General features: G+C 40.2%; 1 protein-coding gene across 1 annotated transcript in view; it reads right to left on the reverse strand.

Annotated features, from left to right (window-relative positions):
• Positions 1–3,298: 3,298 nt before the first annotated feature.
• Positions 3,299–26,301, reverse strand: part of disp3 (dispatched RND transporter family member 3) — a 41,903-nt gene continuing 18,900 nt past the window's right edge. Inside the window, exons 10-20 of the mRNA XM_079896045.1 lie at positions 22,127–22,258; positions 20,203–20,339; positions 18,384–18,553; positions 18,072–18,202; positions 15,466–15,641; positions 14,072–14,198; positions 13,843–13,988; positions 8,617–8,776; positions 8,268–8,381; positions 5,851–6,026; positions 3,299–4,744 (exon numbers count right to left, since the gene is read on the reverse strand). Of these exons, the coding sequence (XP_079752171.1) occupies positions 4,400–4,744; positions 5,851–6,026; positions 8,268–8,381; positions 8,617–8,776; positions 13,843–13,988; positions 14,072–14,198; positions 15,466–15,641; positions 18,072–18,202; positions 18,384–18,553; positions 20,203–20,339; positions 22,127–22,258 (1,814 nt within the window). The 3' untranslated portion in view covers positions 3,299–4,399. The remainder of the gene's footprint in view (positions 4,745–5,850; positions 6,027–8,267; positions 8,382–8,616; positions 8,777–13,842; positions 13,989–14,071; positions 14,199–15,465; positions 15,642–18,071; positions 18,203–18,383; positions 18,554–20,202; positions 20,340–22,126; positions 22,259–26,301) is intronic.

Raw genomic sequence — 26,301 nt, forward strand, 5'->3', positions numbered from 1 at the left:
GACCTGAAGGATGCGTACTTCAGATCTCTACCCTTCCGCAACGTAGGCCTATGCCTATGTTCTTGCGTTTGAGGGGTCGAAGTCTCAGTACAAGTCCCACCCTTCGAGTGCTACATACCCAGTTGGGTCTTCAGGTCAACTGGAAAAGAATAAACTCATCCACGGTCTGGGGATCTCTTTTTCCGGTATGGAGATGGACTCGGTCCAACACGTCCCTCAAGAGGAACGTGTCCGGTCAGTGCTATACAGAAGTGAGAAAGGGTCCCACTGAAACTTTTCAGAGGCTCCTGGTGCAGATCGGCTCCATGAAGACCGCTTCAGCACTGGCTTCATGGCCGAGTCCCAAGGTGACCGTGGTCGAGCGGCACGCTCCGTGTGCCAATCACCCTGCCACCAAACTCTCAGCCTGTGATCAGACCTTTTGTTTCTCCGGGCCAGACGCCCCTAGAACAAGTGTCCACTAACACCGGCTAAGGGACCACGTATAATGGGCATGCAGAAACGGGGGTCTGGGCGAGCCTCCAACTGCATTGGCATCCATTGCCTCGAGTTGCTAGCAGTACACCTTGCTTGATGCCGCTACTCAGCAAGCCTGTACTGCTCAGTACAGCGACCGTTGCGCTACGTTTCCCTCGCATGTCGCAACTTTCCCGCCACCTCCTCCTATGGAGTCAGAAGCTTCTGAGGTCGCTTCATCCACTTTAAGTTCCGGCCTGCTCAATTGTGCCGCTGACGAGGCCTCACGACAGCCTGTGGCCTAGGGAGGGTGGAGACTCCATCCCCAGGCGGTCCAGCTGTTCTGGGATCACTTCGGGGCCGCACAGTTACATCTGTTTGTCTCTCCGAATTCGTCCCATTGCCAGTTGTTTTCTCCCCGACCGAGCGGAAGACCCTCAGCTCAGAGGCGCTGGCACACAGCTGGATGCGTTTCCCCAGTGCGCTTCTTGCATAACACTGTGCTAAGTCAGGAAGGAGAATGAGCAGGTCTTTCTAGTTGCCCCTTAATGCCCCACTGGACCTAGTCTTCTGAACTTATGCTCCTCTCGACAGTCCCTTCCTGACTCATTCCTCTGAGACATCTCAGGAATGGGGCACCGTTGGCACCCGCGCAGACCTCTAGAGTGGAGGTTCTAGGTGATCTACCTCAAGAATGATCGTAGATACCATCACTTCTGCGAAAGCACTCTCTAAAAAAAATTAGGCTTGCTTACGACCTGAAGTGGACCCTGTTTGATGAGTGGTGTTCTTCTCACCGAGAAGACCCCCAAAGGTGTTAGATCACTTCCGTGCCTTCTTTCCTGCAAGATGGGTCGGAGCGAGGGCTGTCCCCTCCGCCCACAAAATGTATGTTGCCTTTATATTAACGCACATCATGATGCAGTGGGTCCAAATCCGTGGGAAGGCAGGACTTGATCGTCAGGTTCCTGAGGCGAGCAAGGAGACTGAATCTGCCTTGCGCCCCTCTATACCTTCTTGGGACTTATCTCTGGTGCTACTGCACTCAGAGACCTCCCGTTGAGCCTGCAGGCAGCTGAGTTAAAAATCCTGTTTTCGAAGAAACAGTTCTCTTGCTTGCTTGCCTCTATCAAGAAGGTAGGGGACCTGCACGCATTTTCGGTCGACGAATCGTGCCTGGAAATTGGGCAGGCCAACTCTCATGATATCCTGAGACTCCGGACTGGATATGGGCCCAAGGTTCCTACCTCTCCCTTAAAACGAGACCAGGTGGTGAGCCTGCAAGTGCTTCCCCGGAGGAGGCAGACCCAGCCCTGGCTTTTCTCTGTTCCTTCCGCTCCTTGCGGTTATAACAGGACAGAATGCAAAGCCTCAGGACCTCAGACAAGCTCTTGTCTGTTACGGAGACCGGCAGAAGGGAAGGCTGTTTCCAAGCAGAGGTTGGCCCACTGGATAGTGGTTGCCATCATCTTGGTGTGTTTATCCAAGGTGCACATGCCCACCTGAGTAGTGTGCCTCTCTAAGAGAGAGTGTAGATCCTTCCTGGGCATTGACACAGGGTGCCTCGCTGACAGATGTTTTTAGAGCTGTGGGCTGGACGACACCAACACATTCGCTAGAAAAATAGCCTATGTGTCGAGCCGGTTGCTTTCCGTGGGCTCCCTTCACATGAAGCCAGTTTCACTGTAAGCCCGGTTCAAAGTGTTGGCTTGCTGCGCCATTCCCCTCCTATGGACTGGATATGTGCGCCATTCTTGCTCCAGTAGAGTTCCTCTTTAGCTGAACCCTGTTGAGTTCCTCCACACCCTTCGGCATTGGACGTGGCGGAGCGTCCGAGGCCAGGCCTAACACTCATATGCTCTGGTGGAACCTGTGCTAGGCTGGGTCCATATGTTGTGATCCCTACGGCGATCCCATATGTGTATTCTTCCACGGTATGGTTCCGTGCAGTGAGCTCGTGTTGGCAGAGCCTGCTCTGCCGTCACTGACCGGTTGCGTCTCCCCCTGTTAAAGGCTGGAGCCACCTCAGTGACATTCCATATGTTGTACTGCCCGGTAAATCGCCATGTCCATATGCGTAATCCCCCCACATGTTACCTCCCTACGGGCAGGATGTGGCTTCCGCACCGTATTCCTTCCAACGAAGGTAAACGCTTTCCCCATGGTCTTATGGAACAGCAGTGACTTCCCTGGCCTAAGCCCTGTCCTATCTCCGCCTCAATAATGCGGGGGGATCAGGAGGCTTTTGTCTAGGCACAGGAAGGTGGCAGCACTAGTGGCGTTTTAATAGGGATCCCAATCAGTCGTAACATTGACTACGTCGAACGTGAGCGACTGAAAGGGAACGTCTCGGTTACGGAGACGTAGTCCCGTCGCCACTATTGCTGGACCACCGCTGACTCCGGGCTCCGCTCGGCTCCTCAGCGAAAAACAACTGGTGCGTGCATCCACTTCCGTATTTATACCCGCGGAGTTCCTTTCCTTCCAGTGTTATTTTACTATTATAATGTATTATAAAATAATTTGTATAATATTAGTGTCATATAATAATGAATATATGCACTATTATAGTATTTATTAATATCTTTCAGTCATTTTGTTATGTGCAATTGGCATTTTAACTAATGACAATTTTAATTTTGCCATTATTTAAGTTTAGAAATTTTAAATTTCTTTCATTTAAGTTTTTTTAAAGTAAAGTTTTTCATCTAATATTTATATTTTATTTCAGCTTTATTTCAGTTAAGTCAAATTATTTTTAATTGTTTTAGTTAACAAAAACCAAGTGTAAGGCTTTGTGGACTATACAATAGCCAGTTAGCTATTTAGCATTGTTTTACTGTTGTAGCTAACACAGCTTTCTAAAATCTCTATCTGAAGACGAAGTGATATGGTGAAATACACAGGAGGGTAAAATTAACTTTTCACTTTTACCATCCAATCGATTCCTGATGGATGAAACCAAATCAGGCCTAACCTGATTCCACCAAGTGCATCATGTTCCTGGAACAACATCTTTGTTGATCCTGGATCAACATTCCAATCAACCAATCAGATTTGAGGGACAAGTTTACAGTTAATGTCAAGTTGTCAGTGTTATTCACCAATCATTTTCCCTCTGTTTTTAGGGATAAGTTATGTGTAGGGTTAGGTTTAGGGGTAGAGATATAGTTAGGACAAAATTTTCAAACAGGAATTTTGTTCCAGGATCAACAAAAGATGTTGACCCAGGAATGAGTCTAACTCTGCAAAAAATATGTATATTGCATTGCAAAAGTAAAACGGCTAGTGAATGTCATTTCTTGTTGACTTCAACCAAAATGTACCGTAGGACTTCGACATTTGGGGTTCAAATAATTAACTCTCAAGTTAAACACCAACCCTGTTGCAACATCCCTCAAGGGCGGTGAAAAAGTAGCTTTGTCTTACACTTTCTCATTCAGTGTTGTCCTGCTCCCGCACGTGAGATGAATTCACAGAATTCATGTTCTTCACCTCTGAGACTTCAGGCCTTAATCACACTTGAACCAATGTAAGACATGTCCTCACATCCTCTAAATCTCTTCATTCCATGTTGTGAATAAAACAAAATATCGAGGAATAATCAACACTTTTGGTCATACATTAATGCAAGTCCCTGACATATCGATTCATGATAGCAAAGACAGTGTCATTCACCTAAATGTGTCCGACGTATTTCCCACGTCTGTCAGGGCTCACTACCTTCATGCAGACTGTTCACTATTCATGTACAGGGTTTCCTAATTTCTAACAGTGTGCCACATATGTTAAATACTTCATTTTCCCCAACTTGCTTCCCAATGAGTTCATGTTCACGTATGTTGTCTCACTGTCACAAACAAATCACAGTTGCACACTTGAAATCCACCTGGAATGAGGTTCCTTGGCCTGAAACGGGTGCAGGAGGGATTCGCTGTGTGATTTAGATGAGTGTGTCAGGAGCAAACTGTGATCCGGTCCACCAAAGCAGACCTCCACAGACACCCATAATCAGGACCACCAGAGCGGCTTTGAGCACGGCTCTGGGTGTCCGAGTGAAGTCGGCGGGTCCCATTGTCGCCAGGAGCGCGGTAGTGACCGTGAGAGTGAATGCGATGGAAATTGCCGTGTTGATGGCCACAATCTGACCAAACTTGGCGAAAGGCACGATGACGCAAAAAAAGAGTGGAATGGTTGAGATCACTGTAGTGACGGCACTAGAGACTATGGCAACACCCACGTGATTGGCTGCTTCAAGGGTCCGTAGCTGCCGCTTGATGGAGGACTCCTGTAAGCCAATGCAGAAGAAATGACACTTGTAAAAACTCTTAACATTAATATTCAACACACGTAAAAAAACACTCACACCTTGTCTTCTTTCTGTTTCACGACTCTAACTTTGGTGTCATGTTTTCAAATTGACTTCCTTGTCTCATAGACCTACTATCGTTTTAATCAATTGTAAATGGCCCATCATGTTTAGCTGTTTTGCAATTCTGACATAGGGCTTGAGGAAAGGAATGGTAGGAACAGAGCAGAATATATGATCAGACGTGTTTAGCTCATCAGTATGCTGACATTTCTCCTAGTCACTGGGTTTGTTCTCAGTAACAGCAGGTTTTCTCCATAACACTGCAGTCAGAATGGATCAGTGTTTGTGTTTACACAGTTTTTAGGAAGCACTTTGTTTTACAGTCCTGTTTTAATTTGTAGTAATGACACTAACTGGGTATTAACTAGGTACTAACCCTGAACTTAACCCATGTAGTTACCTTAAAGTACTCAGTAAATACATTGAAAGTGCACGTGTTGTAAAATAAAGTGCAAGCAGTGTTTAGTTTTAGTCACAGTTTTTGTCTCGAGTAAAACAGATGTGAGAGATGTGAGTAAAACATCCAGGTAGTCATATAGTAATCATGGCGTGAACACACCTAAAGTTAGCTATGAATCTAATGATTATAAATGCATTATTACTGTGTTATAATATCAATAATCAAGAATAATCCATTATTTATACAGGGCTTCATTAAGTTGTTATGTTATGCAAGTTGTTATGTATAATGCCATATAAAATGGCACCTGATGTATACGACTGCGAACATGAACTGTATCATCCAGGATAGCTTATCCTACACCAATATAAATGACTCCCCTGAAGCGCGCCAGGGTTCAGTGCCTTGCTCTAGGGCACAATGGTGGGAGGAAATCCCAGCGTCTTAACTGTTCAAGTGATGTCCCAAACCGGGACCCAACTAAGCTTTGTTGTTACGTGCCCAGATCACTACCAATAAAACGGTCAGGGATGTGAATATATCATGAAAACAGTTCCATTTCACCGTCACAGGAGATGTATTTTGACACATTTGTTGAGTAATGGATAATTGTAAATCATACCGAACTGTGATTGGCCAGTCCTGAAGTTTCAGGGTCCCCCGCCAGTAGATAGCCTTCCACTAGATGCAAGCAATAGTCCACCGAAGAGCCCACCAATATGGAGAGAGAGATGGCTTCAACCGCACCCATCTCCCACCCGAGCCAATACATCACCGCCACCACCAGACACACCATACCTGCCAGTGCCAAAACACACACACATTATGAAGTAATTTCAAGATTTAAGACTTATTTTAAAGAGGACCTATTATGCCTATTATAAGTCTTGATTTTGTTTTGGGGCTCTACTAGAATGGGTTTTCATGCTTGGATGTTCAAAAAACCAACTTGTTTTTCAAGTTCAAGTTTCAAGACCAACTATGGTCGGAAGTTACCAATACAGTTCAATGATTTGGCGTTTCTCGAACCATAGTTCTATGAACATAAGCAAACTCCGGAGTATGATGTATAAAGGAACCCACGATTAATCAAACATCAAATAAAGCAAAACGACATGGAAAAACATGACTTTTTTCACCTGGTATTAAGACGTGTTTTGGGTGATCAGATCACAAATGGACGAGCCTAAATACAGGTGTAAATGGGGTTTTGAGCGTGTCCACTTCTGACCGCTTCCAGAGGTAGTCGAAAACGCATTCGACCGGACTGCTTTCATACTGTAAACACTCATGTGATCAAATGTGTTCGAACAGCCACAAAATACCGTTACATTATGGGAAGTGCACTAGCCACTTTGGGATTTAAACTTTGTCGGCTGGAGACCCAAGTTTGGTTTAAAGATGAAAAACATACCAAGCACAATGTTCTCTCAACAATCCTGATTTCTAACACACACTCACAGTGTTCGGCTGATCTTGCAGCTGTCAGAGCAGAAACTAAAGTTTGTATGTTTGTATGTTACATATGTGCGTTCATATGTAAATTGCGTGAGCTTATTTTGTCCATGTGATCAAAAGATCTGAAAAATCCCATACATTTACCCACCCATAGACCCTCCCCTCGAAGAAATCAGGACAGAAGTAGATGAAAGTGGACAGAAGAGATGGATTAAAACACCAGGTGTAACGGGAATGTGTCTCCCTCGTCTACTTGTGATCCGATCGACCAAAACGCATCTTAATACCAGGTGTAAACAAGGCCGAAGTGGTCGAAAGTGGACAGGCTCAAAACATTTTAGATCCTGTTTACACCTGTATTTAGCTTGGTTCACTTGTGATCCGATCACCCAAAGGGGCTTCATTACAGTGGATTCTTGGAGATATCGAATAGATTAATCAGCAGAAGTTATTACTCCACCTGCACGTGACGTCATTCTCGACAGTTAGTTCCGGTCTGTATGAAGCCCCTCCTTCGGGAAAGCACAATGTGCTCTGATTGGTCAGCTGGACCAGTGAGTTGGGATTTGTCAACTGCTTCGAGCATGTTACAGAAATGTCACGCCACGCCATATAACCGTGAGTTTTAACACACTAAATAACTCAAAAAGAGTTTTGCCTTGGGTGGGAATTAGTTAAATAACGAATACTGTGAGGTGTTCGTTCCCGAAAGAAAACTCAAGACTACTATGGAGGAGTTCAAGGGAGTTTAGAAACAGTGACACTGATATAAAGAAGAACTCCCTTTGAAGTGATACTGTGTTTTGACTTTTTCATGCTCAAACAATAACATTACAAAAAAGAAAAAAAAAGCATAATAGGTCTTCTTTAAACAGCTCATAGACACTCTGGTTCTGTTTTTGTCCTTTTCACTGTTTTTATTCCTTCCTCTACTTGAATTCAAGCATCATTGCACATTTTTGAAATCTATTTCCTTGTTTAGCTGGACATAAAAGTGGGATGATTTTCAGAGTCTCTTTTCATTTCACATAATTTGTATATTCGTTCAGTCTGAGTAATCACTAGTGATAATATTCCTGGTTGAAAGCAAGTTAAATTATGTTCATGTCTGGCATATTGTATTAACATATAAATGAGATGGGAATAGAGCTGCACATTTCAAAGGCAATGATTTTCACCATCAGTACATATTACATGAGTCAATTAAATTCAACAGAATTAAAGAAAAATCCATTTGATGACTCCGTCCAAAAGGAGACGCAGCATTTAAGTATCCTCAAGGAAAATTAGTTTTTGAATTGTGACTAATTGCTCATCTAACTATACTATAACTATGTCACTAACTATAAGCACATCTGCAGTAATACATCTTTTTTTTTTGTAATTCTCATTAATCTCAATGATTCTCATGTACTGTAATCAGTGTTATTTTACAAGCATGTGTACACTATTACAATATTAGTAAAATGTAGGCTTCATTTTCTTCCTGTGATTTTTGGGTTGAAATGATATACTAACAAAAATAATATTAATAGTTAATATTTTGTGCAGTGACTCGATGTTTGCAAAGGTATGACATACCCAGAATGCTCAGCAGGATTGGCAGCAGCAGAAGTGGATGTGCAGTAAACACAGCTACTGCTGCGATGCAGATGGCAAGTGACAGCAGGAGACTGTAGAGGGCGCTCTCTACACCTACAGTAAGTGCATAAAGAGGAGTTCAGGGAGGGAGTCTACCCATGTTAAACGTCATGTAAATAGAGAATCTGATTCATTATCGTCATTTGTTGAGAGTGAGGTTAATGAGCTCTCATGTTAATGATGTCTGCGCCTCAGACTAATCACTCTTAAATTGCTCATTTGTTCAAGCAGAGCCATTTTTATCAAAGCTGGTTTCTGTCTTTGCCACGTTCTATTTTTGCTCTCTTGCCTATAATTTCCATGAAGATCTGTTTCCAGTGTTGGCAGGTCTGGAAGCCTCGTCTCAAGGCAGACGACGCTGGAAGTGAGGCGAGCTGCTTCTGCAGGAAACTCTCCCATTGCAGGAAATCAGAGTGAGTCTGAAATGAAGACTTTCCCTTGTAGGTGGTCTGAATCATAGAGACAATAAAAATGAAGAAAGAGTTGCATTCAAATTCTTAATAACCTGGAGTAGACATCAAGTACTGAAAATGATGCTGTCACCAAGTGTTGCAGTGGTGTTCTGAAATGAGGCGAAGTCCTCATAGTTTTTTTGCTTAGTTTAGTTTTTTTTTAATTAAATGTATACCCTGTAAAAAACTATTGTGATTTTAACAGTAAAAGACTGCAAAAATGCTACAGTAAAAAACTGTTAATTGGTTAACAGAAAGTTTCCTTACTATATACGGTAAATAACTGTGATAGATCTAATGGTACATTTAATGTAATGTTACAGTAAAATACCATTAAATTACAGTTTTTGGAAGTGAAAACGAACAAGTCATTGTATAATTTACAGTGAAAAACCGTAAATTGACATTCCCACAATTCCCTGCGTGACACTTCATATTTTTGTTTTGTTGAAATAAATATGTTTCGTCATAATTTTCTTCGTTTTTTTTTTTCATCATTTATGTACATTAGGGTTTTATGTTACATTTAATGTTGTTAAATTAATGTTTATTGTATTTTTAAATTTAATGTGTGTTACCATGATGGTGTTTAATGTTTGTGTGAATGACACTGTGCAGCTTCTATAATATATTTGTATTAACTTTTTTGTGGAAGAACTGCTTGTGATGAGCTTTGATTGATCATGTGACTCTCATTACTGCTGTGATTGTTGGTTGTCAGTGTATTACAATGGTACAAAACAGATATTAATACTTCAATAGGTCGGTAAATTAACATTATATCAGATAATGAAATACGGTTTATTACTGTAAATTTTAAGTTAAGTCTGTAAAACCTAAAATGTTGCTACCGTATTTTTTTTTAACGGTAAATCCTGGTGACAGCTGCCAGTTTTTTACCGTAAATTTAACGGAATTTTTTAAACAGTGTATTCATGTTCCATTTACACTTAATGTTGGCGCATTTTCCAGCTTAAATAATCATCACATTAGGCCTACATTAAAAAATAAAATAAAAAGAAACCAAATACAATTCTATTTTATATTTTTACGTTAAAATATTTAAAGCTTTTTAAGCATTTTTACATCTATTCCGAAATAATAACTAAAGGCAGTAACAATTTAAACAATCTATTTTATTAGTGAATGATGTTCAATTCTTTTTAATAGTCAACTTATTTTCAGTCATCAAGCTCGATAAACAACTGATCACAGACACGAAGATGACCTTTAATTTCACCAAGCTGATTGCTTGCTAAAAAAACCCACAGTCGTCATTCAATCTCAATTATCCCCTGCCAAACCCAGTGCATGCTTTAGATCAGGGCTGCCCAACCCTGCTCCTGCCGATCGACTGTCCTGCACATTTCATCTCCAACCCTAATCAAACACACCTGCCTTTAATTTTCAAGTGATCCTGAAGACCTTAATTGGTTGCTTCAGGTGTGTTTGATTAGGGTTGGAGATAAACTGTGCAGGACAGTCGATCGGCAGGAGCAGGGTTGGGCACCCCTGCTTTAGATGGTCTGTTAAAACTCAATGGGCTACTTTAGTGTTACTTTAGAAAGAACAGTGATTTATACAGTTTTTAATGTCACGTTTCGTAATATTTGCATTGTTTTATTTTTATAATATGGATTATTTTCTCATCTAATTTTTTGAGGAGGCACTGTCTCCCTTGCCTCCTCAGAGGAAACGCCCCTGGCACTTCTTTATTTTATTAGCACTTCTCACATGTTGCCAGTACTCTGACCATCTGATTTGCGCGGGCCGTTTCTATAGCGGCTCTGATGATCAAATATGCGACCCATTTGAATTCTATTGAGAATGTACCTCTTTAAAACGCTATGGAGAAAGTCAAGCGTGATCTAAAACAGCCAATAACTAAAAAGACAAAAATGAAAAGGAGAAAACATTGTCATGCACCAACATAAATTAGAAAGCTTTTTAAACTACTCATGACCACCTTTCCTAGAATGAATCACCTAGACCTATAATTCGCCTGCTTCTATTCCCTCTATCTGGTCTCACAGATTAAGCACACGGAAGTCATCTTCTAAGTACATACATCGCAGGGCTTGCTTATCCTCTCTAAAGCCACTAGAAAAGATCAGAAATGACTCTGTGCTTAACAAGAGTGTCCAGCAGTGTGGGAAGTTTGCCCTACTCAACACTCGTTCATTAACTGGTTCTCCGAGACCTAATTTCTGATAATAACTGTGATATGCTGATGCTCACAGAAGCCTGGCAAACATTAAATGACTTTGTTGAACTCAATTTGCGCTCTCCTCTTGTATTTTGTATTTCGTTTTAAGACTAAAATTTATATTTTGACAGTCAGTACTTAGTCAGTATTTTGACTAAGCCCCGAATTGGAGGCGGTGGTGGGGGTCTGGCGGTGGTCTATCGCCAGAGTCTTCATATTGAGCTGTCTGCTTTTCATGATGTGACATCATTTGAATATTTGGCATTTAAAATCACGGGTCACTCTCCCCTTCTTATAATACTGGTCTACCATCTTCCTAAAATGATATATAATACTATATACTTATAATACTTTCTGCCTGTTTCAGTCTTCCCAGTGCAGAATACATTCTTAATGTCTATGATGAAAGTATTTCTACTACTTTGAATCAATATGCTGCCTTAAAATCAAGATATGTTCCATCCTCTTGCACTTCTCCTCAGTTCAACACTGAGCTTAGTGAAATGAAAACCAAAGGCTGGCATCTAGAAAGCTTTTATAAGAAAACTGGCCTTATTGTTCACTCCTTGGCATATACTGAACACATTCAGCAGTACAGGGAAGCTCTTAATGCAGTTCGATCAGCAATTGGAATTACTGGCACAGCCTTTGTCTGGTTTTCCTCCTATTTGACAGGGAGGCAACAATTTGTTACCAGAAGCACAAATCAAGGTTAACTCAAGGTTCTGTCTTGGGCCCTCTTCTTTTCACTATTAATATGTTACTAATTGGAAAAATAGTGGTTTATCTTCCACTGCTGATGACATTCAGATTTATTTTAGCACACCTCCCACCTCAGCGTTTCCTCCGCCTACATTAACAACTTGCATCAAGGAACTCAAGCTTTGGCTGGAGGCAAATTACCTCAAATTTAACTCAGAGCCGATCAGTATTACCTCAGTTTTACCTGTCAAATCTATCAACAGTTGAAACTATCTGGTCAACTGATAGATTTAGATGGTGACTTGATAATGCCCTCTATGACAGTTCAAAATCTTGGAGTTCTCATTGATTCCACTCTTTCATTTAATAATCACATTGGTAAAGTGGTAAAGTTTTTACACCTACGTAATACAGTCTCTCTCATATTTGATCCTCTCTTAGTCAGCAGGATGCTGAAACTGTTGTACATGGCTTTGTCACATCTCAACTAGATTACTGTAACTCACTTCATATGGCCTTTCAGCTAAAAATATCAAACGTTCACAATATGTTCAAAACTCTGCAGCCCGCTTGATCACTCACACAAGAAAGAATGAGCACATAACTCCAATCCTCTGTCACCTTCATTGGCTTTGGGTTTCTTGCGTATAAACTTCAAGGTACTAATTCTCACTTACAAAACTCTTCATAACCTTGGTCCTGCATCTTGGTCCTACGTATTTATCTGATTTACTTCAGCCTTATGCTCCTGTTCGCCCCTTACGCTGTGGAATAGTTAGTCACCCCTAAGTTTAGTCTGGTGACTATGGGAGCCAGGTCTTTCAGTGTTGTGGCTCAGGTTGAGAAATGCTCTTCCTCAAGACATCCGTCAAGCATCCTCTCTTCTCTCCTTCAAAAACCTCTTAAAAAACAGTTTTTTTTCTCTGAATATTACTCTTCAGCTCTCAGTCTATAAATGGTACCATGTTATGGATATGCTATTTGTTTGAATCCAGCATGACATTCAATTGTTGCACAGTAGGTATAGGTAATATAACCGTAATGTTAAAGTCCCCCTGTAGTCAATCATTTTATCCCTTAAAACTCATCTTTGATCACCAAAATGACATATTTAAAAGTTTTTTCCTTGGAAAAAAAAATTATTCATGCTTAAAATAACTTGAATGTAACTCTACACCCTTGCTTCATTTACAGTAGTATACGTGGAAACATGATTATGCTAATTAGCCCCGCCTCCACTCACTCACGCCAGATCACAGATCCACTCGGCCAACCTACTGAGGTAAACGTTGCACAATGTTATTGCTCTTCTTTGAAACTTTGGACACATAACGGTAATTAATATGATTAGCCTTTTGCTTGACTATGTTATCATACAGCTAATAATGTGTTGCTAATGTAACACAAACCATGTTCCCGTTCACCCTCTCAGTCTGCCTTCTAACAATAATCAGAAATGCTTTGAATAACTCAGAACGTCAGCGGAGAAAGGCATATAGTTCATCATAGCATCGTAATATACATCATACACCTGCTATATTGCTAAATCTACCAGATTTTTTCATATCAACAAAACAATATACTGGGATAACCTGGCATCTCTCGAGACTCCCCTGCTAGTTCGCTGTTAATGATATGCTAAAGCCCGCCGGCACGTTGATCTGATAAATACTCAGCAATTGTATTGACTTATGAATTTGCACATGGTTTGTCTTAAAGCATATTAAAAACACCACATAGACATATAAACAACATTAAAAAATATTTTACCCCAGGGGGATTTTAAGAGATATTTTGTATGGCGAAGCTGTAGTGGTCAGGAAATATTCTAAGTGGTCAGAATATAATAATATTGTAAATGTGTTTTTAAAAGGAAATCAAGGTGTATGTTATATATAGGCTATGTTGTTGAATACATTACTGTGTTAAAATACATTACCAATACAAAGACCTGGAAGCGAGCGAACGAGTCCAAGTGATAAAAAGTAACACAAAAGTAACATTACTTTCAATAAAAAAGTAATGTAATTTGTTGTACCTTTAAAAATAACTCTCCCCAACACTGGCTGTCACACTCTCTAAAAGGGGAAAATGCACCATAAAATGACTCTACAACATTTTTGTGTGAACTATTGAAATGCCGTAGTGAACTCACTGATTCAAAAGCCATAGAGATCCAGTGCACTCTCCCGCCCTGCATGCCCACTGCACCATGGGACAGCTGGCCAGGCAAGAGGTTGGGCTCGGGGAGAGAGTGACACTCCGGGTGAAGTAAGGGCAGAATGGATGTGAGGCTGTTTCCTGAAAGAGAGAAACAGGACGTGGTAAAACTGTGACCGACTGAAAGGGTATATGAGAAGGACTCGTGGATGATTCTCCCTCACCTGATGGCAAACACTGAGCTCCACCGGGCTTCACAAGCTTGGCATTGGCACTGATGGCTTTGCACAGCTTGCACAAGTGCCCGATCTCATTAAAAACATCAAAGTCTGGATCATAGATCACACTACCCTTTGAGGGGGAGGAACGTCAATAATCACTCAATTAATAATTCATAAATCAGCTTCAAAGGAAATCAATCAATGTACAATGTGCAGACTGGGATGACATTAATTAAAAATCAGGGTTTTTTCCATTCAAACCTGAAAATAATTTAAAACAATAATAAAAAATATTCCTGACATGAAATAAAAGTCCTATTTGTTTTTTTGTTTTTTTTAAATAGAACAATTTAATGAATTTTTAGACAAAATATTATTTGATACATCAGGCTTTTATGGTTCATATAGTATGATATAGTGAGAATATGAAGCTCAAACTCGAGAAAAACAAAAAACAAGCAAACTAAGTCAAATATTCAATTTGGTGCAGTTGCTGATATTTATATGGCCAAAAAGGAAGATGAAATTCTGATAGCTTGTAATGTAAATCAATAATAACATAATAGAGACTTAACTATATAAAATGCATCACTCTGTATCTTCCAATAATATGTCTTAGTAAGATGATATTTAAATGCTTAGTTTTATGATCAAAGCTCTGTAGTTTTAAAACATAATGCAATTTAATATAATGATGTCTGAGAGATGAACAAATAAATTTCCTCAGAAGCCTGATGTTTCATAATGATATTCATATTTCCAACAAAAAAAGATGGATGGATAAACAACTAAACCCAAGTATTATTCTTACATTTACTTTAGAAAAATCAGTAAAGATTTCGCAGCAAAAAGACACGCGAACCACGAGCTAAAGTGGGACATTTTTACAATTATACTAAAATGCCTTACTTTCTAAAAAAGTCTAAACTATCAATCAGACGACAGAAGGTAGTAGATTGAGTACAACAGGTTATTCAGCAAAGCTATGATCAGGTTCATAATTAAGACATCTTAGAAATCTGTGCATCAAATACGATATACAGTAGGCTTTATAGGGTTAAGGTTCTAGATCATTTTCTAGAGTAAATTTGTGACATTGATCATGATATAAAATAAGAAGCAGTTTTTTGGTGCCCTTCATTCATTGGTATTCAAAGTAATGGGAGTTGAGGGAAATGTTTCAAAGCATGCACAGATTCATACTTTTTACCTGATTTGGGACAAACTAATCCTGATATCAAACTATTTAGCAAGTGTATGTAAAGTGGGACGCAGCTACTATGATTCTGATGTTGATTATGATTATTCTCAAGCATTTTCACAAATGGAGTTTACATTATAGTATTTTTTTAAATTTCTGCACTGTAAATAGTGTACATTGTTTTATTCTGTCATACCAGGTCTCCAATAACATGGTTGTCTGAGCGCTGAGTGCGGTTGACCCCCAGTATGCCGAACACCACAAACACCATGGCTCCGGTGTCCACTAGAGGGCGCACTGCTGGTTTCCCACATTCTCCTCCACTGCAGGGGTTAAAGCCTGAAGTCCTGGAGATCTTCATCTGGGTGGGAGCTGATCACATATAGAAGATGCATCTGACACTTAGCAAAGAAAGAACAACTTTCAAATTGTCATAAAAGAAATGTATCCAGCATCTCCTGCAGAAGTTTGGGGCATATCAAATGAATATTGATTCAGTCACACCCATATGAATTTACTTTTCTACTAGAACCCAATATTTTTTCAAAAAACACAGTACATTTTAAATTATTTATCAACTACCCATTGCTCACATAAAACAGATCTCAGTTGTAGATATTTTTAAGTTACTGTCCTTACAAGGTCATTCCTTGTGAAAAAGAAGAACACTTTAGCAAACTTATTCAAGAGTTTTTTTAATGCAGAAATAATATACTTTAAAAGAATATATACTTAAATGCATTGCAAACTGAATGTAACGCTTTCGGACACTTAATTGCAAGTTAATTACAATGAAATTCAAATGTATTTTAGTTAAACATTATATTAAATGTAATTAGTTGAAGTTTAGTGCTTTTTTGACCCACTCAAGTTGGCCTTAAAGGGATAGTTCACCAGAAAATGAAAATTCTGTCATTAATTACTCACCCTAATGTCGTTCCAAACCCGTAAGACCTTCATTCATCTTCAGAACACAAATGAAGAGCTTTTTTATTAAATCTGAGAGCTTTCTGTCCCTCCATTGACAGCTATGTCACTGGAATGTTCAAGGCCCAGAAAGGTAGTAAAAACATTGTTAAAATAGTCCATGTAACTACAGTGGTTCAACCTTAATATTATGAAGCGACGAGAATACTTTTTGTGCGCATAAAAAACCACAAATAATGACATTATTCAACAATCTCTTCTCTTCCAAGTCATTCTGAATTTGCAAATGAGCCCCGCCTCCACTCACTCACACCAGCTCAGAGATCCACTCGTTGACGATCACACGTTGATCTGATTGGTTACAAGGTAGTTTGTGACGTCAGAAACACCAGCGATTTCAAAGCGTGTTTTTGAGACTGTCTTTGGTTCACTGCAGTTTTTTTTTTTTTTTTTTTTTTTTTTTTGCAGGTTCACTGCAGTTTTAAGGAGAAAATACTCAGCAATGGTGTCGACTTGTGAATTTACACATGGTTTGTCTGAAAGCAAATTAAAAACCACATAGACATATAAACAACATTAAAATCTTGATTTTCACCACAGGGGGACTTCAAGTCTTCACTGTATGAATTAAAAAGACACTGATATTTATTAAAGCTACAAAAGTTCAAAGTCAAAAGCAGAGAGTGAATTTCTCTTATTCTTTTGTTGTTTGATTAAGGACACAGACAGCATCAGTATATTAGGCTGCTGTCACTTTAAGAGGTAACGCATGTACCCTATAAATTGGTACACATCAAATTCTCCCTTCTGTTTACCTTCACTCAATACATTAACCTACTGTGTTTACATGAATACTCAGATTTGTACATTTTTGTGAGTATTCGACCATTTAACCGTGTCCAGAAAGCTGCCTGTCAGTGTGCGAATACTGAATATGAGTTCTGTTTTGCGGCATATTGTACTTTTAATAACTCTTTGTAACATCAAGCAAGTCCCACTCTTTGGCCATTTCTCAATATGCGTTCTTGTCAGTACTTGTGTTCTTGTGGACTTGTGAAACGTCATCAGTCGCTGCCCAAGTACTGTCCCAATACACAAGTTCGCATTTTGGCAAGAACGGTTAAAAATCCCAGAAGTGTTCTTGACACGCCCATTTTACAGAGGATGCATCGGTTGGTAACTTGTGTGAACTTGACGGCAGAAATATCCCAGCATTCATTTCGGCATTCGAGGAAGGAGAGGCAGGTCGTTTTTCTACAATTTCGTACGCTATTTCATCACTAAATTCACTTCTGAGAACATTTAATGCGAGAAATCAACTGTGTAGATTTCAAATATTGCCATTTTTACGAAAATTTATGGCGAATCGAAAATGTGCTCAAACGTTTTCGGAAGTGAGAATCTCCATGAGCGTTGCTTTATCGTTATGAATATACATTACATGTAGTGTACAGTTGTAGAGTAATACCTTGAGCTGAGGGTAGGCTTGGGCGATAAAGCCTGGCTGTTATCGTCAATAATTCTCGTTATGTTTGGGTACTGCAGACGGCGTCTGTGCAGGGGTATTATTGCGCAATACCAGCAAGAACACATCGTCTCAAACTGTCAGCAGCGTTCTGTGTGCTCGTCACCTTGTGAGTTCATTCTTCCAAGAACAACTAGCAAGAGCGTTCTCCCCAAGAACTCAAGTCCGTTCTTTGCATTCTTGTTGTTCTTGCATCTTGCATGTCCCTTTATGTGTAATTTACACGTTATTGTCTAATGTGTCAATAACTCCTTAGTTATAGTTAAGCGCACTTCTTTTTCACAAGGGGATGTTCTGCCACAACCTTAAATTATGCACAACTTCAAATACATTTAAAACCATGCATGTACCAGCAGGAAGTGGGGCGTAAAAGCTGCCCTGAGTGGGTCCGTCGGGCCCAGAGCTGAACACACACCCCGGAGGCCCCTCACACACACGACTGGGGTACGGGCTGTTGGTGTGTTGGGCAAAATACAGCTTCCTGTCAAAAATACACAAACAGGAGATCAATTACTGGATTATTATAATCCAAGATCTTTTTCAGGCATTTTGATTTGTTCAAATGGGGCACTGAGGACTATACAGGGTTAAATGTTGCACAGTTGAGAAGCAATAAAAATGATTTCAATCAGTCACGGCTCATCTGTGAACATCACACTCGCCTGCTGTGCTGCTGCTCAACCGAAGCCACGTAGAACTCAAACTCTGATCTCCAGCGACGGCTGCCGTCACATGACCGCAGTGTGAGCATCCAGCGAGGGCGGGGGTGATAGGCGTGAGACACACACACGGTCATCCGCGTGCTGAAGTTGCTATGGGGACTGCTGTAGGCCTGTTACCGTGACAACACATCGATCAGTGTTTGTCAGCTCAGATGGAATGGGGCTATAAGGGCAATTGAAGCGTGCTGAGGTGATGCAAACACACGCCAGGACTGATGGCATTCCCGAGGCGGCGCAATAGATTGTGTACATTGAAAGCTTTGTTTTTTCACTGAGGCATTAGCAAACAGGCGGTAATGGTTTTTGTCTGTGTAGTGAAGAAATAAGCAATGTGAAAAACACATTTGCCAACCACAATTATGTTTTCAAGAAAATGGCTTATCACAGCTGTCTGTCGACACATCGGTTTGTGCTCGAATAAACCATAGTTTCTTTTTCTTTGTTTAATATAGTAAATATACTAGCCATTGATCTGACTCAAATTTGGTGAAAATCGGACCAACAGTGTAGGAGGATTTCGCAAAAGTACGTTTTGAAGGAAATTCAAAATGGCAGACAGCAAGTTCGACCGACTATGGCATAATGGGTATCATTGTTCTCGGTATGACTTAAGGAATCTATTTAGGCCAGTTTCAATAAAATAAGCAAAATAAATTAAAAACAGTTCCATTGTAATTTTTGACCACAAGGTGATGCTGCCCCCATGTTTCGTAATGATTCGCCACTGCGTTCCTGAAATATAGCAACAAATTTGAACAACAAAATTCAAAATGGTCTATGCCTAAAATGGCCGACATGGGAAAATTAGATATTGTTCGGGCATGCTGTCCCAAATCTAAAGAGACTAGTCTTGATCTTTGGTCAAACTGTTCAGAAGTTCTAAGCAAAAATAGCCATTTTTCATTTTTCCTGACCACTAGGTGGCACTGTGCCGAAACTGTGCAGGTAGCCTCAGGTTATGGTTGTCATATCACACACCAAGTCTGGTGAGAATATGCTAAAGCATTGCGGACATATAGCCTCACATCCACTTTGATGTACTCTTTGTCAAATTCGTTTGCGAGTTATTAAAAAACAGTAAGACAAATCAACTTGAATTCCATTACTTTTTGTTAGCATGGTCTGATCCAATTAGATTTTCATGAAAATCATAGCAAGGGTCTAGGAGGAGTTCGAAAAGGTTTTTCATAAAATTGAAAATAGCGGAAAAGCAAATAATAAGAACCCTAACAGATACATAAGGTGCCTAATAAGAATTACAAAAGCACTTAACAAAATTACACAAACTTAAACTAAAATTCAAATGAAAGCCAAAAATATTCAAATAAAAGCTAATTCAAAATATGAGTAAATAGTATCTAAATTTTAGATACTATTTTAGTAGCTATCATAGTATTTATTCATATTTATAATTAGCTTTTAAAGTAGAATTAAACTAACTCTATGAATTTAAACATCCAAAATACATTTGTGCATTATTTGTCTTTTATCAAATGTAACTCATATTCAGGAACAGAACGTCTCGGTTACGAATGTAACTCCTCAAGGAGGGAACGGAGACGTACGTAGAACGTGATCGACTGAAAGGGAACCAGAATTTAAAGGCATTCTCAATTCTCTCCTGAACGGCACGCCGCCCTGGTGTTTGTCTGTCTGTGTGTGTGTGTGTGTGTGTGTGTGTGTGTGTGTGTGTGTGTGTGTGTGTGTGTGTGTGTGTGTGTGTGTGTGTGTGTGTGTGAATGTGTGTGGTCATACAGACCTGAAAGAATGGCACATCCCCGTGCCCGGCCGATGATGCTTGCCAGGGTGCAGGTACACTGGCACTGAGTGAATAGCGATATAGAGGAACAGCTGAGCTCATCTCCAGCATAAACACATAGACAGTTAGGAGACCACCTGCAGAATTTTATAAGAGACATCTTTCAAAAACATAAAAACAATCGTAACAACCCTAAACTTTGAAAAGGTAGTGCTTGATGTCTAAAAAAATGCTTTTGCGAAAACGTATCAACTGACAGTTCACCTGACAACTCTTGACCCTTTGTGCTAGGCGGTATTAGCCATTATGTTTTGCATATACTGTATTTCTAAAACAGAATTTTGTCAATGTTTATGAGTGCACTAGCATTTATGATCTCAAAACTAATAGACATGGACACAAAACGTTAATTTGGATTTAATAAATTATTCTATAAATAAAACTTGCAACAGCATGTCAGTGGATGTAGATCAACAATGGGGTGCATTTTATTTTGTGGTTTCACGGGAGAAGAGTTAAATGTGAGAGAGCTGTGTGTGCCTCGTAAAAGCGGTGATGTTTATGAATATGTTGCCCATGACATGGTCCTCCCAAAAGATTTTTTTACGACTGGTAAGGGGACCATTCAAAGTGAAATATCTTCAATTAGATACTGCAGCCACTGTTCAGGGAGGAAAGACTGCATAATAACATACTTTTTTATTTCAGAAATCCATTGCAGTTAAGAGAACATCCAAACTTTGGTTTTCACAGCACATTAAGTTAATTAATTGTGGGAATATAGACAAAAGAAGATATTTTAAAGATAATGGGTAACCAAAAAATTTATGGGCCCCATTGACTTCCATAGTATAAGGGAAAAAAATACTATAGAAGTCAAATGGGACCCATCAACTCTTTTGTTACCCTATATTCTGAAAAATATATTTTAGTGATCAGCAGAAGAAACAAATTCTTGTGGGTGAGAAATGATGGCAGAATTTTCATTTTTGGGTGAACTATTCCTTTAAAGGGATTTGCAGTATGGTAGATAGCTGATCAGTTGAGAACACCAGGAGAACTGGAAGCAACAGTTAAAGTCCCCCTGTAGTTCAATTAATTTTATCCCTTAAAATTTGATCACCAAAATGACATATTTAAACGTTTTTCCTTGAAGAAAAAAAAAATCTTCATGCCTTAAAATATCTTGAATGTAACTCTTCACCCTTGCCTCATTTAGTATAAGTGGTTCTATGAATATGCAAATGAGCCCCGCCTCCACTCACACACACCAGCTCAGAGATCCACTCGTTGACGATCACACGTTGATCTGATTGGTTACAAGGTAGTGACGTCAGAAACACCAGCGATTTCAAACCGTGTTTTTGAGACTGTCTTTGGTTCACTGCAGTTTTAAGGAGAAAATTCAGCAATGGTGTTGACTTATGAATTTGGACATGGACATTGTCTTAAAGCACATTAAAAACACTTAACAACATTAAAAGCTTGATTTTTACCACATGGGGACTTTAACTAAATATGCTTGTAACTACTTGCAAAAGAATAAGGCCTGCAACATTTAAACATCTACTCTGGCATGGCACAGGACGTAAAACCACAGTGAAGAAGACAATAACTTATTTTATTTGATGGAACTGTTTGACCTGGATAATGGATAGGGGATGCTGGACACCAAAAAAAAATGTTGCAAACCACTGTCCATCTTGGCCAACCTGGTTAGAGCCAGTAAAACCCCTTAACTAAGCTGGTGGGGCGAGCAGATTAACCCATGTTCTGAACCCGGTTTACCAGCTTGACAACCTTTCGCTGGTACAGTATGACCTGGTTTTTGCAGCAGGGAATGCATCAAAGACTGATTAAGTTTTGATAAAACAGGTGTCAGTGTTTTTCCACCCGTTCCTCCCAGAAGAGCAGAAAAACAAACCTGCGAGTGTCTGTGCGGTGCTGTTGGATGCTGGTTTGGACTGGTTTGAGGGAATTGTGGGATGGTTCCCTGAGGTAGAGCTTGTGAAATCAACAGCACTGTGAAGATTATGAGGTCGCTCCATAAAAACACCTGAGAGACACAGAGAGGTCAGGCATGTCAGTCTGTACCACTTCATTTTTTGTTATGTCTCAAATATAGAGCTAGTCAGTGGAATTTTTTAGGCATGTACCATTGTAGTATTAGCATTAGTACTAGTACTATTAATATTACTACTAGCATTATTAGTGTTGAATCTGGGTGTACAGTACCACACAACTATGTTGATCGTAGCATTTATCACAGCACCATGCTATTCTCATTTGATATCATAATTGTACATGAGCAACATTAGCAGTATGCAACATACACTGCATGTACACTTCTGTTCAAAAGTTTGGGGTCGGTAAGGTTTAATGTTTCTAAATTAAGCCTCTTCTTATCACCAAGGCCGCATTTATTTGATTAATTAGTAAAATTAATCTATTCATCTTTATTTTTTTGTGGAAACGATGATGCTTTTGAAGATTTTATCATGAAGATTTTTTGATTAATAGGAAATTCAAAAGAACAACATTTATGTGAAATATATATTTGTCAGTTTCATTCACTTTTCATTCACTTTTGCTGAATTAAAAATATGTATTTCTTTAAAAAAAAAAAAAAATCGTACTGACTCCAGACCTTGATTGGACATTGTAAAAAAAGTTATAAATACACTATTTGGACAAAAGTATTGGGACACACCCCTTGATTAATGAATTCTGGTGTTTCATGAGACTCATTGCCACATGTGTAAAATGTGTAAAATCAAGCACTTAACCTTGTAGTTTGCATTTACAAACATTAGTGGAAAAAAATGGGTCGTTCTGAAGAGCTCAGTGAATTCAAGCGTGTTATTGTGATAGGATGCCTCCATTGCAATAAGTCGGTTTGTGAAATGTCATTCCTGAGTTATCAAATGTAATCAGAGTTATATTAAAAAAAATATCCTGGCTCTTCCAAGCTTTATAATGGGAGTGAATGGTACCCTAGATTTTGAAGCCCAAAAAGCGCATCCATCCATCATAAAAGTAATTCATACGGCTCCAGGGGTTAATAAAGACCTTCTGAAGAGAAAAATATCCATAATTTTATACTTTATATAAAAGTTGCAAGTTCACAAGAGAGTCGAGTTCTGGTCGAAGAGTGACCTCTGACCCGACGCATGACATAGGATGTAGCATTAGGCTCAATCCCAATTCACCCCTTGCCGTTTTCACTGTTTTGCGCGTTCCCGTGAAGGGGTAGGGCTGTCTCGATTCTCTTTTGGTTGGAGGGGTAGGGGTAAGGGGAAGGGCCAGATAGCCCTTGAAACAAAGATTTTTCGGGACCACACTTCAAACGAAGGGGTATGAGAAATGTACCTGCATACATGACTGCCAATAATCATTTTCTTTATGTCACATTCAATCTAGTGTTTACGGTCATGTTCTTCAAACAAACGGTTGCAAAAAAATCGTTAAAGTTCGTTAACAATAAGACGCGTGTAAAAAGCAAAAGTTTGAAGCGAAGTGGACGCGCGAATGAGGCGAATTCGCGTCCCCCGGGCCGCGCTAAACGCCTCATTCGCGCCGCAAGACCTCCAGACGCACGTAAACGCATCTTAACATTGAAATCAATCGCGCCAGACGCTCTATTCGCGTTTGGTGTGAACGCAGCATTAGGCGTCGAAGATATCGTCATCTCCGTTGTTTTCTGCAAACTTAAGAAGAAAAATGCAAAAAAATAGCTGTAACTCACGCAAGACTACAGCTGACGACGGCATCTTGGAAGTTTGTGATAAACATTGGCGCATCTCCTGTGACGTAGGCGCTAGCGACGATGTATAATGACATGTAACGGTGTAGTAGTGGTGTCCCATTTCTTAGGGGAATATTTTCACCCATACGCCTTGAAACTCTGTTTCAAGGGGCAAGGGTAAGGGGTAGGCGAAGGGTTAGGGGTAGGCGAAGGGGTATAAAATAGAATTAGGATTGAGCCTTAGTGTAAGCTTAGGTGAGAGTCGACGCCTCTCGCAGTTCAACAAATAGGGCTGAGCAACAAACTCAAGCTTTTCCCACATTTCTCTTTAAAAATGATCCTTTTAGACTTCTATTTCATGACCGGTGTTTTGTTTTACTCTATCCTCTGAGCTTCCGCGTTCGTCAATACGTCATGTGTCGGGTCATAGTTCACTCTTGGCTTGAGGGTGAGTAAATTATGGGATAATTTTAATCTTTGGGTGAATTAACCCTTTAAAAGTCGCCAACACTCTGCTGATTCCATATCTGAAGAGTTCCAAACTTCCACTGGCATTAATATCAGCACAAAAACTGTGCGGCGGGAGCTTCATGGAATGGGTTTCCATGGCCGAGCAGCTGCATGCAAGCCTAACATCACCAATTACAATGTCAAGCATCAGATGGAGTGATGTAAAGCACACAGCCACTGGACTCTGGAGAAGTGGAAACATGTTCTGTGGAGTGATCAATCATGCTTTGATTCATGGAGTTTACCAGATGCCAGGCGAATGTTACCTGCCTGACTGCCTTATGCCAACTGTAAAGTTTGGTGGAGGAGGGATAATGGTATGGAGCTGTTTATAAGAGGTTGGGCTAGACCCCTTATGCTTCCAAATTTGTGGGAACAGTTTGGCCCTTTTCTATTCCAGCATGACTGTGCACCAGTGCACAAAGCAAGGTCCATAAAGACATGGTTGGATGAGTTTGGTGTAGAGGAACTTGACTGGCCTGCATAAAGTCCTGAACTCAGCCCCATCAAACACCTTTGGGATGAACTGGAACGGAGACTGGGAGCCAGGCCTTCTCGTCCAACATCAGTACCTGACCTCACAAGTGCTCTACTGGATGAATGGGTAAATATTCCCAGAGAAACTTCTTGTGGAAAGCCTTCCCAGAAGAGTGGAATCTCTAATAGCTGCAGAGGGGCAGTCGTGGCCTAATGGACTTGTAACCTGAAAGTGGTGGATTCTATTCTCAATACCGGCAAGAAACGACCGAGGTGCCCTTGAGCAAGGCTCCTAACCCCCAATCGCTCCCCGCATGCCACAATGAATGGCTGTCCACTGCTCTGTGTGTGTGTGTGTGTGTGCACGGTTTGCAGTGTGTGTGTTTACTACTCAATGCTCCTAATGTGTGTGCACTAACTTGGATGGGTTAAATGCAGAGGACAAATGTCAAGTATAGGTTACCAGCCTTCACTTCAAAGGTGGGACCAACTCCGTGGTGTGTTCGCACCGCATGAATTAGGAACGATTTTAGTTCTTGGAACTCCTTTTGGGGGAACTAAATTAGCTCCTGCTTCAGAGTACGGTCTAAACCAGCACTATAGGAACTACCAGTGATGTAAGTGCATGTTGATCAGCCGAACGCACACGAAACACCAGCACCTGCCATTTAATAAAAAGCCATGTACACAAAGTTTATAGCCTATACATTTACTCCACAAACTAACTCTACAAACATGGAAAACAGTGATAGATGGACCTCACAACCTTTACACTAAGGAGATAATCCAACGCAACTTTGGACCAAGCTAAACATGATTATGTACTTCTGCTCAGCTAGCAACATTTTGCATCAACCACACAGCAAATGCTAATGTTTTTCATATACTGTCTACTTTCTTTATATAACAGTTGTACAGTTATGACAGGACTGTTAAACAGAGCATAAATTTATGAAGATGGAGAATGGGAGCGATGTGCGTTAAAGCTCTGCCGTTCTAAGTGCCGTCAAAATAAAAGTCACATTAACAAGCCCAGCATACTTCACTTCAGAGTTCCTACTGGCGGTGCAGATGCAACCAGGAAAACGGCCCTAGGAGAACAGTTAGTTCTCGGGGAACCACGCTGGTGGCTAGTTCCTATAACTGCTCCTAGAACTACCCAGTGTGAAAGGAGCTATTGTCTATGTATTTAGATTGCAGAAACTGGGATGGCCTCAGCCCTATGACCCTAAAAGGTCATATAAGGACCAATCAATGAATGAATGAATTTAGAATGCAGTATCATTACAGTTCTTATTGGTGTAATGGTCAGGGGTCCCAATACTTTTGTCCATATAGTGTATATTTTTGGGCCTTTTTGCCTTTAA

Source organism: Squalius cephalus (genome assembly GCF_949319135.1).
Source record: "Squalius cephalus genome assembly, chromosome: 16".
In the NCBI taxonomy this organism is placed as follows: domain Eukaryota; kingdom Metazoa; phylum Chordata; class Actinopteri; order Cypriniformes; family Leuciscidae; genus Squalius; species Squalius cephalus.